This window comes from Pectinophora gossypiella, chromosome 19 (genome assembly GCF_024362695.1).
Source record: "Pectinophora gossypiella chromosome 19, ilPecGoss1.1, whole genome shotgun sequence".
NCBI lineage: Eukaryota > Metazoa > Arthropoda > Insecta > Lepidoptera > Gelechiidae > Pectinophora > Pectinophora gossypiella.
Window position 1 is genome coordinate 2,950,581 of NC_065422.1, and position 16,404 is coordinate 2,966,984.

Below are 16,404 nucleotides of genomic sequence, written 5' to 3' on the forward strand. Positions count from 1 at the left end.
CATGGGTGCAAAATACGTAAGTCCAGGTGCCAATTGGCAATAGTGTGTTATACTATGTTGCATTAATGTTTTTTAAACTGTTAATTATTTTTTGAATGTGTATGTAGAATGTGGTTGTTGTTGATGGTTTATTAATAATGTTTAATATATTGAACGGGTCCGCGTCAAGGGAAGTAGATATATGTTGATGTCGTGTGTTGTTAAATATAGGACATTGTTCAATTAAATGTTCAAGGGTTTGCGGAGTGACACCATCACAAGGGCATGCATCGTCAGAGGTGATCTTGAATCTATACAGGTAAGCTTTGTGGAATCCATGGTTGGTAAGTAGCTGCGTAATAGCAAAGTTGGGCTGTATTATAGAGAGGAAATGTGTAAGATCCTCATATGTAGGAAGTAACTTTTTGATATGTGGTGAGCATGTGTTGTAGAGGTCATGTTTCGATTGTATGGAAATTAGTGAGTTTCTGTATTTAATGTAACTGAGAGGAATATATATATAGTCAGGTGCCTTGCGTAGTTCTGCAGCAGATTTGGCAGCAGTGTCAGCGAGCTCGTTGCCCATTATGCCTATATGAGCTTTAGCCCAGAGGAATCGAATGTCTAGACCCAGCGACCCAGCAAGATGAAGTGTCCTATGAATATTGACAGCCAGTCGGTTGGTGCTGTTAGGATTAGAAAGTTCGATCAGACCAGATTTGCTGTCAGATATGATTATGGCTTTATTGATCCTTTTGGTTACAAGCCATTCAGTTGCTCTATCGATGGCCAGGAGCTCGGCCTGATATACAGAACAGCAGTCATGTAATTTTAGTTTTTTGGTGATGTTAGGTCTATCGCAGTTAACGACAACATACGCAGCGCCGACTCTATCGTCATGTTTGCTGCCGTCCGTGTAGATGAAGGTAGTATCTTTGTCCCTGAGATAAGGTTCGATTTCGTTTTCAGATGTGACTTCTTTAAAAGTGATGCCAGTCCTGTGTGAGGGGTGCAGTAGACTGCGCGGAGAAGATGGAGTTTCAAGCGGTAAGTCGGAGGGAAGAAATCTGGATATTTTATTGGTTTTGGAGAGTTCAATGTCAGCTATTTCACGAATTTTTGAATGTAGAGGGGTCAATTGAGCAATTGATATAGAGACAGCTGTGCTAACAGTGCGGAAACTGCGTACAATTTTGATGGAGAACAACCTTTGGAGGGATAGAAGACGCTTGACTATATATTTATAGTCAAGTGCACAGTACCAGATACTAGCAGCATAACAGATGATTGGTTCAACGACTTGTTTGTAAATAATTTTGATGTTATCGGAATGAACTCCCCAGGTGGGTCGTACGAAGGTGATTAGTTTGAGGAATAGTTTTTTAGATTTTTCGATGACATATTCACAATGTTTGACAAATTTTAGTCTTTTATCGATGACAACTCCTAGATATTTAATGTCATTTGTGAATTGGATAGTTTTGCCGTCCATATGAATTTTGCATTTGTAGGATTTATTGGTAAAACCTATAGCTTGAGTCTTATCCGGTCCAAATTTGAGTTTGACAGATTGTCCCCAATCACTAATTTGAGATAGAACAGAGTTGGTTTTGTGTTCAATTTCAGAGATGGTTTTAGCGTGGGAGATGAGAAGAACGTCATCAGCATACGCCTGCAAGTGGCATCCATCCGGTAAGTCGATAAGAAGAAGTTGATCAAGAATGAGATTCCACAGAGTTGGGCCACATACGGAGCCCTGTATGCAACCTCTAGTCATTCTCTTGTTGACCGAGCAATTGGCGAAATTAATGTAGACATGACGATTATCAATGTAACTAAGTAACATATTATATATATTGTTGGGGCATTTGATAGCCCGGAGTCTGGCAAAAATGGCAGGCCACCAGGCGTGGTCAAACGCAGATTTGATATCGAGAGATACTGCGATGACATGTTCGTTTTGATTTTTAGCAAGATTTATAATTTCTAAAGCACTGTTTATGGCGGATACGGTAGAGGTTTGTTGTTTGAAGCCAAATTGTCTATTGCATGAAGTATTGGTGATATTAGTATGATGAATTAGCCGGTTGATAATGATTTTTTCTAATAGTTTGCCAAACACGTTAATAAGACCTATCGGTCTGAATGCAGAGAGTTCTGTATATTCCGTTTTGTTAGGTTTAGGTATGATCTTAGCGTATGCTATTTTCCAGGTGTTAGGGAAGTACTCGAGAGCAAGACATCTGTTTAAGAGATTTGTTATGACTTCAGGAAATGATTTGGCAAATTGTAAGCATATATCAGAAGTGAGGTGATCAGGACCAGGGGCTTTCTTATGATTCATTTGATTGAGGCATTCAAGAATCTCAATGGTAGTTAGCGGAGGTTCCGAAGGAGTATCCAGTGGTTGAGGCATAATAGTTCGAAGATTCAGTTGTTCCCTGGTTTGATCAATGGTGTCGTCAGGGTAAAATTTGTTGATTAGAGCTCTCGCAGTATCCATGGTATCAGATGTGTAGGTGCCGTCGTCAAGTTTGAGAGTCGCCGGAGGTTGAGTTAGTGGGCGTGTCTTAATGATCCTGTTAGTTACAGACCAGACGTCTTCCTTCTTTTGTTTGTTGCAGAATTCTCTAAAGTTTTCAGTAGAAGCGGCACAGATAGCATCGGAGTATTCCTTACGCAGCAGTTCCCTTTCAGCAATAAGGTGGTCTATGGGGTATTTACGTCGTGTATATCTGTTTAATAGGTGATGATTGTTAATAACTTTTTGTTTTAATTGTTTCAGATGATCGTTCCACCAGGGGATGCGCTGAGGAGGGCCGGCTGGGCGTGGGAAGATCTTATCGCAGGACTTCTGGATGGCGTTGGTAAGTCTTAGTATATAATTCTCTATTTCTGATTTGTTCATGATGTTGATGTCGGCATTGATGTCAAGGCGCTTTTGGATCTCTTTCTTAAAAGGTTCGAGGATATCAGGCCATTTAATGCCAGAGGTGTCATACTTGAAAGTTGAGAGTTTTATATTTTTTGATAGCTGAATAGCTCCGAGAGTCAAATCAAAGGTGATGGCGAAGTGTTCGGTAGATGGGCAGATATTGTCGTGAATTTTCCAGTTTTGAACGCGAATGGGTCGAGTTTCGCTGGTGAGGGTGAGATCGATGATTGATGTTCTGGGCTTGCCGTGAGTGATGGTCTGGAAGGTGGGCTTGGAATACTCATTATGAATGGTAAGGTCATTTTGAAGAATGATATTGTACAGGAGTTCACCCCTGCGATTGGATTTGCTGGAACCCCATAAGGTGTGCCAGCCGTTGAAATCGCCACAGATGATGTGCCTAGATCCAGCAGTTCTTTGCAAAAAGATCTCCAGTTTGCGAAGTGTGTCGTTTTGGTCAATTTTGGGTTCAATGTAAACGGATATCATGTATATGTTCCTATTGGTTTCGCTGTTAATTTTAACAATGCAAAGGTTAGAATTCGAGTATTCGTTGATTCCGAGCGTACTAAGTCTTGAGTTGCCAATCAGAATGGCTGCCTTAGTGGGTGTTTGTGAAGGAAACTGGTAAGTATGATATCCGGGTATATTCTTCATGAGGATGTCGCTGCCTGTGTAGGGTTCGGTAATAAAAGCGATATCACTTTTGTGATTATCGAGGTATACAAAAAGTTCATGTGAGGCGTTCCTGCCTCGTCCTAGGTTAATTTGAAGAAGTTTAAGGTGAGAGTTCGAGGATTGTCTGTTATGCGAAGTTGTGTTATAATCCATAATCGATACGGGATCTTATGTTTTCTGTTAGTTGAACAATACGAGGACAAGCATTGGAGGTGGAGCTGTGTTTAAGGTCGGTTTTACTGGTGCCTTTGTATTTTTTCAGGTGGAGCGAGCAGTTGTGACAGTTAGCCTTTTCTTTATTTCCTTTGAAGGGGCAGCTTTTGAAATCATGAGTGGGTGAAGAGCAGTGCGAGCAGATGGTTTCGTCGTTGGTACATCTACTACGAGTATGTCCAAACTGTAAACATTTATAGCATTGGAGAAGAGGTGAGTATTCTTGAACATGAATTCGTTGGTGGTCAACGTTGATTTGTCCAGAGGTGATGATTGTTCTCCAGAGGTGAGGAGCAACTATGAAGACCGCGTTGTAGAGTTTATTATTTTTGTTGCCTCGTTTGAAACGGAATTGTAGGTCCTCTTGATTTTTAGATGTGTTATTGATGAATTCATTTTGTCTGTATATAATTTCAGTGAGGCGCTCAGAAGGAGTATCCTCGGATATTCCTTTTAGGATAAGCATAGGTTTTAGCTTCTTGGACTTTTCACCGGTGATTTCGCAATTGGGGTTATTGATTTTTTGTAGCGTTATGTCAACATGTTCAGGCTTGTCAAACTCTACTCGTATTTTATTCTTTGAGATGAATTTTGTGTTTGCAGGAGCGAAGGTGGTGTCGGTGAATGATACACTCTTTTTCCAGGCTTGAAGCGTTTCAGTTGGGCTGGAGACATCCTTTTTGGCACTGATGATGATGGCAGGTTTGTTGACAGGTATTTTGGTTTTATTCGGCACAAAGCTTTTTGCGGCCGATGCATAAGTTTTCAGAGGTTTTTGAGTGTGTTCGAAGGATTTTTGCAGCTTGGAAACTTCAGACTTGATGGTATGCTGAATTTCCTCCTTAAGAGCATCTTTGATAGCAGTGACAGTGGTTGAATCAAATGTAATGGGGCCAGGTTTTGCGATTGGAGTTGTGGTGGAGGAGCAGAAAGATTCGGCCAGACCTTTGATCTGGTTAGCAAGTGCCACTATCTGCTCCTTGTTCGCCTTGGTGACACTTTTACCTTCACTGATTTTAGATATGATAGCCTCGCATTTAGATTGAATGGCAGATTTAAAGTCACTCATATTGTCTGGTCCCTCATCATTGGCAGAGGAGAAATCATCGAGGCCTTCCTCCTCCGAGAGCAGCACTGACGCCTGACTAGGTGACCGCGGTTGTGAGCGGGGAACATCAGACATGATGGTGGGTATGTATGGCACAATAGCAGCAGTCAATAACAAGAGATGATCATAAGTCCATATAGAAAAAACTCACCGAGTCATCCGAGCCTCAGGGTGGTCCAGACACCCGAGCCAGACTCTCGGGGGCAAAAAGCCCCAAAGTCCTCAGGGTAACCACCTGGTCACCAGAGTCGCTTAGATAACCAACAACATATAAGGCACAGGGGCAATTCACTGATTCACGTCACAGAGGTCACTCACGTCACCAAGATATATTATCACAAGTCCTCGGAGTCACATAAGTCCCCGAGGTCACTCAAGTCACTGAGGTTGCACAAGTCACCCAGGTTGCCCGAGTCACCCAGGTTGCCCGAGTCACCCAGGTTGCCCGAGTCACCTAGGTTGCCCGAGTCACCGAAGTGACCAAACCCGGAGGTCACCAAAGTCACCAAAGTCACCCAAGGGAGAGCGATGTGCGCACGTCCGCTCTCGATGGGCGCTAGACGCAGACTGGTTAGGTTAGGTTAGGTTAGGTTAGGTTAGGTTAGGTTAGGTTAGGTTAGGTTAGGTTAGGTTAGGTTAGGTTAGGTTAGGTTAGGTTAGGTTAGGTTAGGTTAGGTTAGGTTAGGTTAGGTTAGGTTAGGTTAGGTTTTTTTTTTTTTTATAATTTCTCTCGGAGGTTAAGACCGCCCCCGGGAGGAGTATATTAGAGACTTAATAGATAGATAAGGAACACAGAGTTTCATGTCTTATTCTAAGTATTACATATAGTGGACTGGGAAGCCGTCAAGGTCCCCGCGAATAAATACGGGCGACCCTTTCGACTTCCCAGTCAATTATCCAAACATTATAGAGATAAACATAATTAGTATTTTAAGATTAACAAGACTGAGACGTAATAAAAGCAAGACATTATTTAAAAACATACAAGAATGGTAAAAGTACAGAAAGAAATAAAAATTAAAAAAAAAATACTAAAACTAAAACTACCGGCAGGACCGGCCGGCAGGTAATCCTGCCGGCAGGTCCGGCCGGCAGACAATCCTGCCGGCAGGGCCGGCCGGCAGGCAATCCTGCCGGCAGGCCCGGCCGGCAGCGCCGGAGTACACAATTTATGACCCGCACAATATCCCCAATATTATCTGTGCACGCCTAAAGGAACCCCCGATATTATATTAATTGTTATAGTAAATGATCAACAAAACTAGAGGATTTGCAATTAAACGTGCCAGACAGTCAAAAACTTAAACACAAATAATATAATCAACTTAGGAACAACTAAATGTTTAGTGAAATATTAATTAACATGTTAAAACGAATAATCATAAAATTTAAAGCAGTCGAAACTTAAAAACAATTAGATATTCAACTTAAGAACAATTAAATGTTTAGTAAAATATTAATTAACATGTTAAAACGAATAATCAAAAAATTAAAACAGTCAAAACCTTAAGAACTATTAGATATTCAACTTAAGAATAATTAAATGTTTAGTAAAATATTAGTTAACATGTTAAAGCGAATAATCAACAGATTAAAACAGTCAAAAAGCTTAAGAACAATTAGATATTCATCCTAAGAATAAGTGAAATATTAATTAACATGATGAAAAGAGTAATCAACAAATTGTCAAAATTTTAAGAAAAATTTAAATATTTATAAAAAACAAAGATAATTAAAATAGGAAAAAAAAAAAAAAAAAAAAAAAAGTACACAATTTCAATATTTAGTAAAGTATTGATTAACATGATGAAGCAAATAATCAGCAAAAATTAAGGAATTACAATTTAAAAAGAGAGAGAGTAATTGCTACTCTTCTATACCTAAAAACGCAAGGTTGACACCAACCGTCCCGCGTGCGGCCGGAAGCGGCGGACGATGGCCAACAGGGCACTTGTCCAGTAATTTAGTTGTGCTGAAATAGAACTGTTGGGGATAGCCCGCCACTCCCATTCCGCAGCGGTAACCTGGATGGTGTCTTTTATAATGTCGTTTGGCATTATGATGAGTTATCAGACCTCCGCACATGGAGCATTGATGCATATATTTCGGCCTTGATTTTGACAATTTTGTGTCGCGTTGCGGCGTCAAATCGCGGGGGTTGGAGTGTGGTAGCCTTACAGCCGACCTCAGTGTCGGCTCCAGTGTCGGCCTCGGCGACGATTCCGGCGACGTCCCCGCCGACGGCCCCGGCAGCGGCCTCGCCGATGACCTCGGCGACGGCCCCGGCGATGTCCCTGGCGATGGCCCCGGCGAGGGCCCCGGCGACTGCTCCGGCGACGGCGACGGCCGAGGCGGCCGCCCCAATGACATACCCCGCTTCGGTGTCGGTGTCGAGGGTGATTGCGATGTCGATGAAGATGTTAGTGCCGAGTCCTCCTCAGTCACCGATGGTCGAGGAGTCTGCCTGTTATGTGGGGCAGAGGTCGAGGGTTCTGCCGACATCGGTGCAATCGGCGGCGGACTACTGCCAGAAGCACATGTATCCCCATCACCTTGCCTCGGTTTTGATGATGGCAAGCGACGAGGGGGGCATGGGGGGAGTAGTTCCCTCATCATTTCCCGTAAGTCAGGTACCTCAAAGGCATCCCGGGGTGAAGATGGTCGTTGTACAATCATTAGTCGTGCATGCAGGTCACCAGCCGCCTGAGCCAGCTCCCTGTTTGCCGCCTCCAACTTTGCCACACGCACTTTGTATTGTTTGATGATTCGTGCTTGTTTTTTGTTTAACACTTTATATCGATAGCAGTCTTCACACGCCATTTTATGAGTTGATATTAAATTAAATTTAATAACTGTAATGAGTTTCACTTTATGAATTTAGTTCTATTAAATTAGTTATTATTAGTTTAAGTTTATTTATTGTTTTGACACTTTTTGATGGATTGTTTATGTAATATTGTTAATGTAGTTATGTAGTTAAGTTTCTAGTCACTAGATATGTTAATTTATTATTATCACTGTATCTCAGTATCACACCTAGTTCCACTTAATAAGTTATTTTTTTGTCACTTTTAGTAACTTAGTATTAAATGTTTATCTTGTACTATTTATTATTATATTTTTATTTTAAGGTATACACTATTGTCTCTGTTAAATTCGAGCCGGCAGGACTCGGCAGGGCCGGCCGGCAGGACTCGGCAGGGCCGGCCGGCAGGACTCGGCAGGGCCGGCCGGCAGGACTCGGCAGGGCCGGCCGGCAGGACTCGGCAGGGCCGGCAGGACTCGGCAGGGCCGGCCGGCAGGACTCGGCAGGGCCGGCCGGCAGGACTCGGCAGGGCCGGCCGGCAGAACTCGGCAGGGCCGGCAGGACTCGGCAGGGCCGGCAGGACTCGGCAGGGCCGGCCGGCAGGATTCGGCAGGGCCGGCCGGCAGGATTCGGCAGGGCCGGCCAGCAGGACTCGGCAGGGCCGGCAGGACTCGGCAGGGCCGGCCGGCAGGACCAACCGGCAGGACCAGCCGGCAGGGGTCGGCAGGGCCAACCGGCAGGGGTGGCAGGAATGACAGGACCGGCCGGCAGGGGTGGCAGGACCGGCCGGCAGGGGTCGGCAGGATATCTTGCGCTGTGTACGAGTGTTCCCTCCGGTGGTCGGGAACCGACTTCAGGTTTAGATTATCTTATACTATTTATTTTATATATATATATATAGTCCTATTACTATTATTAGGTTTGATTAAAGTTTTTTAAGGTATCCACTATTGTCTCTGATAATTTAATAAAGGATTTTACGCAATTTACGTCCTGTATGACTTCTTTAAGATTGTATGGTTGCTTATTAAATAGTTTACAAATTGACTCATGAGTATATCTTGGTGTAGTGAATTTTGGGCATTCTTTTAACAAGTGCTCTATTGTTTGTATCGACTGTTTGTCGCAAGGGCATTTATCTGTTGTACTGATCTTGAAACGATGAAGGTACTGAAGATGATAGCCGTGTCCAGTCAATATCTGGGTAAGGTGGAAAGTAGGGGTCGTTTGTTTGAAAAGTTCAGAGATGATTTTAAGTTCAGGACACCAGTCTCTGGTATGTTGGCCTTGAGTCGTACTGTTGTATACCTCTTCGGCGGCTGCTTCCGTATGCCTTCTGGTAATTAATCTCACATAGCTTATGGGAAATTTGTCATAATCCGGGGGTTTGTGCGCTATTGCTGCAAGCTTGGCTGCTTCATCGGCAGTCTCATTTCCTTCGAGCCCTATATGCGATTTAATCCAAGCCAGTCTAACGTCTATATTGCGCTTTTTAAGTTTGTATAAATGTTGATGTATTGATACTACTATCCTGTTACTGCTGTCCTTATTTCTTAATTCCTGTAGTCCAGACATGCAATCAGTGAATATCACTACCTCTTTAGCCTGGGAGTTATGTATCCATTCGCATGCACGATCAATGGCTAGTAATTCAGCTTGGAAGACCGAACAAGCATCGTGTAATTTGATTTTCTTAATAATTTTATTGCCATGCGGAGTGTAAATCACGTACGACGCTCCCACTTTATCCCCACTATGTTTGCTTCCGTCGGTGTATATTTTAAAGGTTTCAGGTGTACAGTAGCTGTCTATATCATCTTGTGATATTATCTGGTGAATTTTAATGGCTTTTCTCTTTGCAGGATGGAGTTTTTCGGTCGGGTGCGCACGCGTTTCAAGAGTGATATCTTCCGGTAGGTAAGTAGTAAATCCGTTAAGCTTGACTCTTTCCACAGTTTTGACTGCATCAATTTTCAAATGTAGGGGGATGAATTCAGCAAGTGCTATAGCTGCAGTGGATGAAATGGTATGAAATCCTCTTATGGCCTTGATGGCAAAATTCCTCTGAAAAGAGCGTAATTTGCCCCTAATATGTTTATATCTGATTACATCTCCCCATATTCCAGCCGCATAAGTTATTATAGGCTCTATCACATGTTTATAAATTATCTTTACGTTGTCTGAATGAATTCCCCATGTGGGTCTAATGAATTTACATAACATCTTATAAATTTTTTGTGCTTTTGCTATTATATAATTTACATGTTGAATGAATTTAAGGTTTTTATCTATTATTATACCTAGTAGTTTAAGTTGATTTGTGTATTCTAATTCAATACTATTCATAATTATTTTAGCCTTTTTGGCCTTAGGTGTGAATGCGACCATTTGGGTTTTTTGAGGTCCGAATTTAAGTTTTACCCTGCTGCCCCACTGAGTAATATCTTGCAGGGTTTTATTGGTGGTCTCCTCCAGTTGCTTAGTGTCCTTTCCGGTGACTATAAGGAACACATCATCCGCGAATGCTTGCATGTGACAGTTGCTTGGGAGAGTTATACATAATAGTTCATCAAGTATTAAATTCCAAAATAAGGGTCCACAGACTGATCCTTGTATACATCCTCTAGTCATGTTTTTATTAGCGGTAGCGTCAGCATAGTTTAGCGTGACGTAGCGATCTGTCATATAGTTAAGGATGAGTCTATAGTAATTTTTTGGACATTTTATGTACTGTAATCTTTTGAATAGGGCAGGCCACCATGCATGATCGAAGGCAGCTTGAATGTCTAATGATATACCGATGACTAAGTTGTTTTTATTCTTAGCCTTTTTAATATTTTCTATAACCATGTTTAGGGCGTCAATGGTCGATGTTTGCTCTTTAAATCCATATTGTAATGGATGCATATTACTGGTCTTTTGCAGGTGATACGTTAACCTTTTTGATATTAATTTTTCCAGCAATTTGCCGAAAACACTGAGTAATCCTATTGGACGGTAGGAGGTAATATCACTGTAATCTTCTTTATTTGGTTTAGGTAATACTTTAACAAAAGCTCTTTTCCAGGCTTTCGGGAAATAAGCGAGTTGAACGCATCTATTCATGATTTGTGTAATGAGTTTCGGGTGACATTCTGCGAAAGTTTTGCAAATGTCTGACGTTAAAAAGTCCATTCCGGGAGCCTTTTTAGGGTTGAAAGATCTAATGCAGTCTAGGACTTCATCTTCTGTGAATTCAACATCGTCTTCAGTATCAGGAATCTCATTCATTTGACTTCTAGTGGAAGTCTGGTAGGGAATGTTATCTTGTGTGTCGTCTGGGTAAAATTTATGGAGTAGTTTTTCAGCAGTATCTCGAGCATCGGTGGTGTACTTATTGTCAATACGTAGTGTCGTTGGGGGTTTTGGCTGGGGTGCACATTTAAGCAAGCGATTAGTGAGAGACCAGACATCTTCTTTATCCTGTTTATTACAAAAATTTTTAAAATTACTATGCGATTCTTGTTTCATTTTTTCTATATATGAATTCCTCAACTCTTCCCTTTCCTTTAATACATTCTCCAGTGGCTTACCTCCTCTTTTAAGATCTTGAATTCTATGATGCATGTGTATAACTTTCTTCTTCATTGTTTCCAATTCATCTGTCCACCATGGTATATAAGGTTTTTGTCTTCCTCTTCGTCTAATTTTATTGTCACATACTTCTTGGATCAGTTTAGTTATATCATTTATGTATTTTTCCATATTCTCCTGCGTAAAGTTATCAATATCTGCTACGTCATATCCTAGTTTAGTCATATTTTCCTTAAATAATTTACCCAATTCAATCCAATCAGCTTCTTCAGTATTATATCTAAAGGTGGATGGGTTTTTGTTTTTGTCAATCGTATTTCTGTTAATGGAGATAGTGAATTCAATTGCGCGATGTTGTGCAGATGGACATGCACTGTGATTAACCTGCCACTTATGTATTCTGTTGACCAGGCTCTCCGAAACAATGGTGAGATCAATTATAGATGTGCGCATGGCGCCATGAGTAGTGGTTTCGAACGTTGGTGTACTCCCGGTGTTACAAATAGAGAGGTCGTTGGAGGTTATGATATCCATAACTGCCTTCCCTCTCTTCGTTACTTTGGACGATCCCCAGACAGTGTGCCAGCCATTCAAATCTCCTCCTATTATTTGATGCGAGTTCCTGGTTGCTTGTATGAAATATTCTAGATGGTTGATTGTACAGTTTGTGTCTATGTCAGGTTCGATGTACACGCAAGCAATGTAAATGCTAGGTCCATTACGAGTAGATAGTCGTACGACTGCTAGGTTGCTGGTAGAATATTGAGTCATTCCGACTACAGCACCCATCCCTTGCTTCACAACTATACACGCCTTCACCCTCTGATCCTTGGGGAATTGGAATATGTCATATCCAGGTATGTTCTTGATTGTATTTTGTTTACCAACATAAGGTTCATTAATTAAAGCTATTGTATAGTTATGTTTAATAAAATATTGTATAAATTCGTATTGCCACATATAACATTTGTCAGCGTTGAACTGTATTATATTAAGATTACTATGATGAATTATTGGTTTTTTATTAGTGTTAATATCCATAATCAATTATATTTTTAAGTCGTTCCTTCATAAGCTGTACTGTGGGGCATCTATCAGATGTGGCAGTATGGGAGGTATTCTTATCAGCGCTGTTCTTTTTTGAGGAGCAGTTATAGCACTTGATGGTGTTTTTGTTGTTTTTAACAGGGCATACTTTAAAAGTGTGTTCAGTGGATGCACAGTGTGAACATGGGGCAGACTGGGCTTCGCATTTAATACGCGTGTGTCCGAATTGGAGACATCTGAAGCACTGGAGTAATGGCGTATAATCTTCAGTATGAACTCTCTGATGATCCACGTTTATGCGACCTTTTTCTATGACTTTGCGCCATATTGCTGATGTTACCAAGAAGATTGCATTATAGAGCTTGTCATTTCTGTTGTTGCGTACAAACTTAAGCTGAATATCTTCAGCCTTGGTGTCATTGAATATGTCATTTTGGAGAATGATTATGTCTTTAAGTTCTTCTGAAGGAATTTCCTTATTGATACCCTTGAGGATGATCATGGGTTGTAATTTTTTAGCCGGTTCAGCTTTGTAGTCTTTACAATCCTCCATACGTCGCAGAGTTTCATCTCTTTGCTTGATGTCGTCGAACTCAATCTTCAGTTTGTTGTTGGATAAGGGTACTATCTTAGCTGGAGCATAGCCAACAGTCCTGAACGATATACTCTTCCTCCAAGTAGTCGCAACATTCTTATCTGATCCCTCATTTGGTGTTACAATAATTGCTGGATTGGATTTAGGCGGAACTTTGTTTGGTTTCAGTGAAGATGGTGGTGTAGAGCTGGTCACAGCCGCGTAAGATCTACCAGTTGGAATGGTCTTTGTGTGACTTGAAGCAACCTTAGCCACTTCCACCTTTATGGTCTCGTTTAGGCTTTGCTTTATTTTCGTCAATTGTTCATTGATATTGGTAGTGAGAGCGTCTTTTATGGCCAAGGCAGCAGATGGTTCCATGGGTGCAATATCCATGTTGGTGGATGGTGTTGCAATGGTAGAGCAGAAAACTTCAGTGAGTCCTTTTATTTCATAAGCGAGGGCTGCAATTTGGTCTTTATTGGCCTTGGTCACACTCTTGCCCTCCCGTATCCTCATAATGATTTCCTCACATTTGGCCTGTATGTCAGCCTTAAAATTCCCGACAGCATCGGTTCTTTCATCTTTTGCGGAGGAGAAGTCATCATTGACTTCATCCTCGGAGAGCAATAGCGATGCTTGACTCGAGGGACGAGATCTTGAAGACTGGATGTTTGCCATTTTGTACACTTGTTAATTGAATGCCCAAAGATGAAATTTACATCAAAAATTTACGCGCAACAGAGTTAAGTCAAAAGAAGTGAAAGACGCAAATTAGAGCAATAGTGGTACCTGTTTAATCCGAGTCGGCGGGACTGGCCGGCAGGGTCGGCAGGAGTCGGCAGGAGTCGGCAGGAGTCGGCAGGGCCGGCCGGCAGGAGACGGCAGGACTCGGCAGGGCCGGTCGGCAGGAGACGGCAGGACTCGGCAGGGCCGGCCGGCAGGACTCGGCAGGACCGGCCGGCAGGACTCGGCAGGGCTGGCCGGCAGGAGCCGGCAGGAGTCGGCAGGGCTGGCCGGCAGGAGTCGGCAGGGCTGGCCGGCAGGAGTCGGCAGGGCTGGCCGGCAGGAGTCGGCAGGGCTGGCCGGCAGGAGTCGGCAGGGCTGGCCGGCAGGAGTCAGCAGGGCTGGCCGGCAGGAGTCGGCAGGGCTGGCCGGCAAGGCTGGCAGGGGTCGGCAGGACCAGCCGGCAGCGGCAGGGGTCGGCAGGACCCGGCAGGACCCGGCAGGACCAGCCGGCAGCGGCAGGGGTCGGCCGGGGCGGCAGAACCAGCCGGCAGGGGTCGGCCGGGGCGGCAGGACCAGCCGGCAGGGGTCGGCCGGGGCGGCAGGACCAGCCGGCAGGGGTCGGCCGGGGCGGCAGGACCAGCCGGCAGGGGTCGGCCGGGGCGGCAGGACCAGCCGGCAGGGATCGGCCGGGGCGGCAGGACCAGCCGGCAGGGTTCGGCCGGGGCGGCAGGACCAGCCGGCAGGGTTCGGCCGGGGCGGCAGGACCAGACGGCAGGGGTCGGCAGGGACGGCAGGACCAGCCGGCAGGGGTCGGCAGGGACGGCAGGGCCAGCCGGCAGGGGTCGGCAGGGACGGCAGGACCGGCCGGCAGGAGACGGCAGGGGACGGCCGGCAGGAGTCGGCAGGGCCGGCAGGATATCTTGCACTGTGTACAAGTGTTCCCTCCGGCGGTCGGGAACCGACTGTTGGTTAGGTTAGGTTAGGTTAGGTTAGGTTAGGTTAGGTTAGGTTAGGTTAGGTTAGGTTAGGTTAGGTTAGGTTAGGTTAGGTTAGGTTAGGTTAGGTTAGGTTAGGTTAGGTTAGGTTAGGTTAGGTTAGGTTAGGTTAGGTTAGGTTAGGTTAGGTTAGGTTAGGTTAGGTTAGGTTAGGTTAGGTTAGGTTAGGTTAGGTTAGGTTAGGTTAGGTTAGGTTAGGTTAGGTTAGGTTAGGTTAGGTTAGGTTAGGTTAGGTTAGGTTAGGTTAGGTTAGGTTAGGTTAGGTTAGGTTAGGTTAGGTTAGGTTAGGTTAGGTTAGGTTAGGTTAGGTTAGGTTAGGTTAGGTTAGGTTAGGTTAGGTTAGGTTAGGTTAGGTTAGGTTAGGTTAGGTTAGGTTAGGTTAGGTTAGGTTAGGTTAGGTTAGGTTAGGTTAGGTTAGGTTAGGTTAGGTTAGGTTAGGTTAGGTTAGGTTAGGTTAGGTTAGGTTAGGTTAGGTTAGGTTAGGTTAGGTTAGGTTAGGTTAGGTTAGGTTAGGTTAGGTTAGGTTAGGTTAGGTTAGGTTAGGTTAGGTTAGGTTAGGTTAGGTTAGGTTAGGTTAGGTTAGGTTAGGTTAGGTTAGGTTAGGTTAGGTTAGGTTAGGTTAGGTTAGGTTAGGTTAGGTTAGGTTAGGTTAGGTTAGGTTAGGTTAGGTTCCCCCCCAATGGGTTCTCGCCTTGTCGTGGCGGGGGGGCTCAGTAGCTGTGGAAGTGATTGGAAATGCCGCTTACTCCATATCACTTCCACAGTGAAGCTAAGAAGAACCCAACGCGCGGCGGGTCCGCTCAGATAACTCTGGGCGGGCAACGGCTTCGGCCACCGTCGGGCAACCCGTAAGCCTGCACTTGGTGGGGTCGCAGGAACGGGGGCCGCCTTCACACTGAGTGGAGGGGGCTGCGAGGAGATAACCTCTATAAAAAATCCGCAGGGAGGAGGCGAATTCCGCCTTCGCGCGGCTGGTTCGTCGGTCGTCAATGTACGGCTGGCGGACAGGCTTCGGCCACAGTCGGGCGAACCTGTTACCCTGACTTGCGGTGGTCATGTCTCGCGGCATGTCTCAGGGCCAGGGGGGCTTGCCTTAACCGGCCGGCCCCGAGAGGAGTAAACCTCACTAAAAAATCTCCCAAAGTCTCACGTTGGGGCACCTTCGGGTCTCGCGCGGCGTGAGGCGCCTGTTGCAGGTGGCGGAGGGGATATCTCCGGTAGCGAGCGGCCATCGCTGGGGCACCGCCCGACCCCCCAGGCGGATTAGGGTTACCCGGGTACAGAGGGCACTGCCCGGGTGGACTGTATACTTCCCTCATTCTCGTGGGATCAATTAATACTATGGATAAAAAACCAATTGTGGAGCTTGTGGACGTATTGAAATCTAAAAATAAACGGACCGATTTAATTGACGACTTTGGCGAGAAACGTGGACAAGATTGCGCGCGATCTGGGGAAAGAACGGCACTGCCTGCGGATACCACCAATCCGGAGGCGGCCGTCCTATCCGACGACGATATCAGCAGCTGCTCAAGTGCAGCTGACGAGCCCCGCAAGGGGAAAGGGACGGGTGGGTCATCCATGGACCCGAAATCGCCGGTGCTTAGCGGCAAGCACCGGTGGTCGAAGGAAAAGGTGCCTCCCAAAACATACAGGGCCATGACTGGGGGCAGCTCGGAGAGCATGGCGAGAGGCCTGCGAGGGCCTATGGTAGGGGCAGCTGTGCCCATCTCGGAAACGGAATCCGACTGCTCGGGGATGGATACA

At 44.7% G+C, this 16,404-nt stretch overlaps 1 protein-coding gene across 1 annotated transcript; it reads right to left on the reverse strand.

Moving 5' to 3' along the window:
- Positions 1 to 13,709: 13,709 nt before the first annotated feature.
- Positions 13,710 to 15,956, reverse strand: LOC126375790 (uncharacterized). Its single transcript, XM_050022876.1, has 2 exons — positions 15,798 to 15,956; positions 13,710 to 13,925 (listed from the first exon to the last, which is right to left on the reverse strand). Exons 1-2 carry the CDS (start codon positions 15,954 to 15,956, stop codon positions 13,710 to 13,712), a joined length of 375 nt encoding a protein of 124 aa, XP_049878833.1.
- Positions 15,957 to 16,404: the final 448 nt, after the last annotated feature.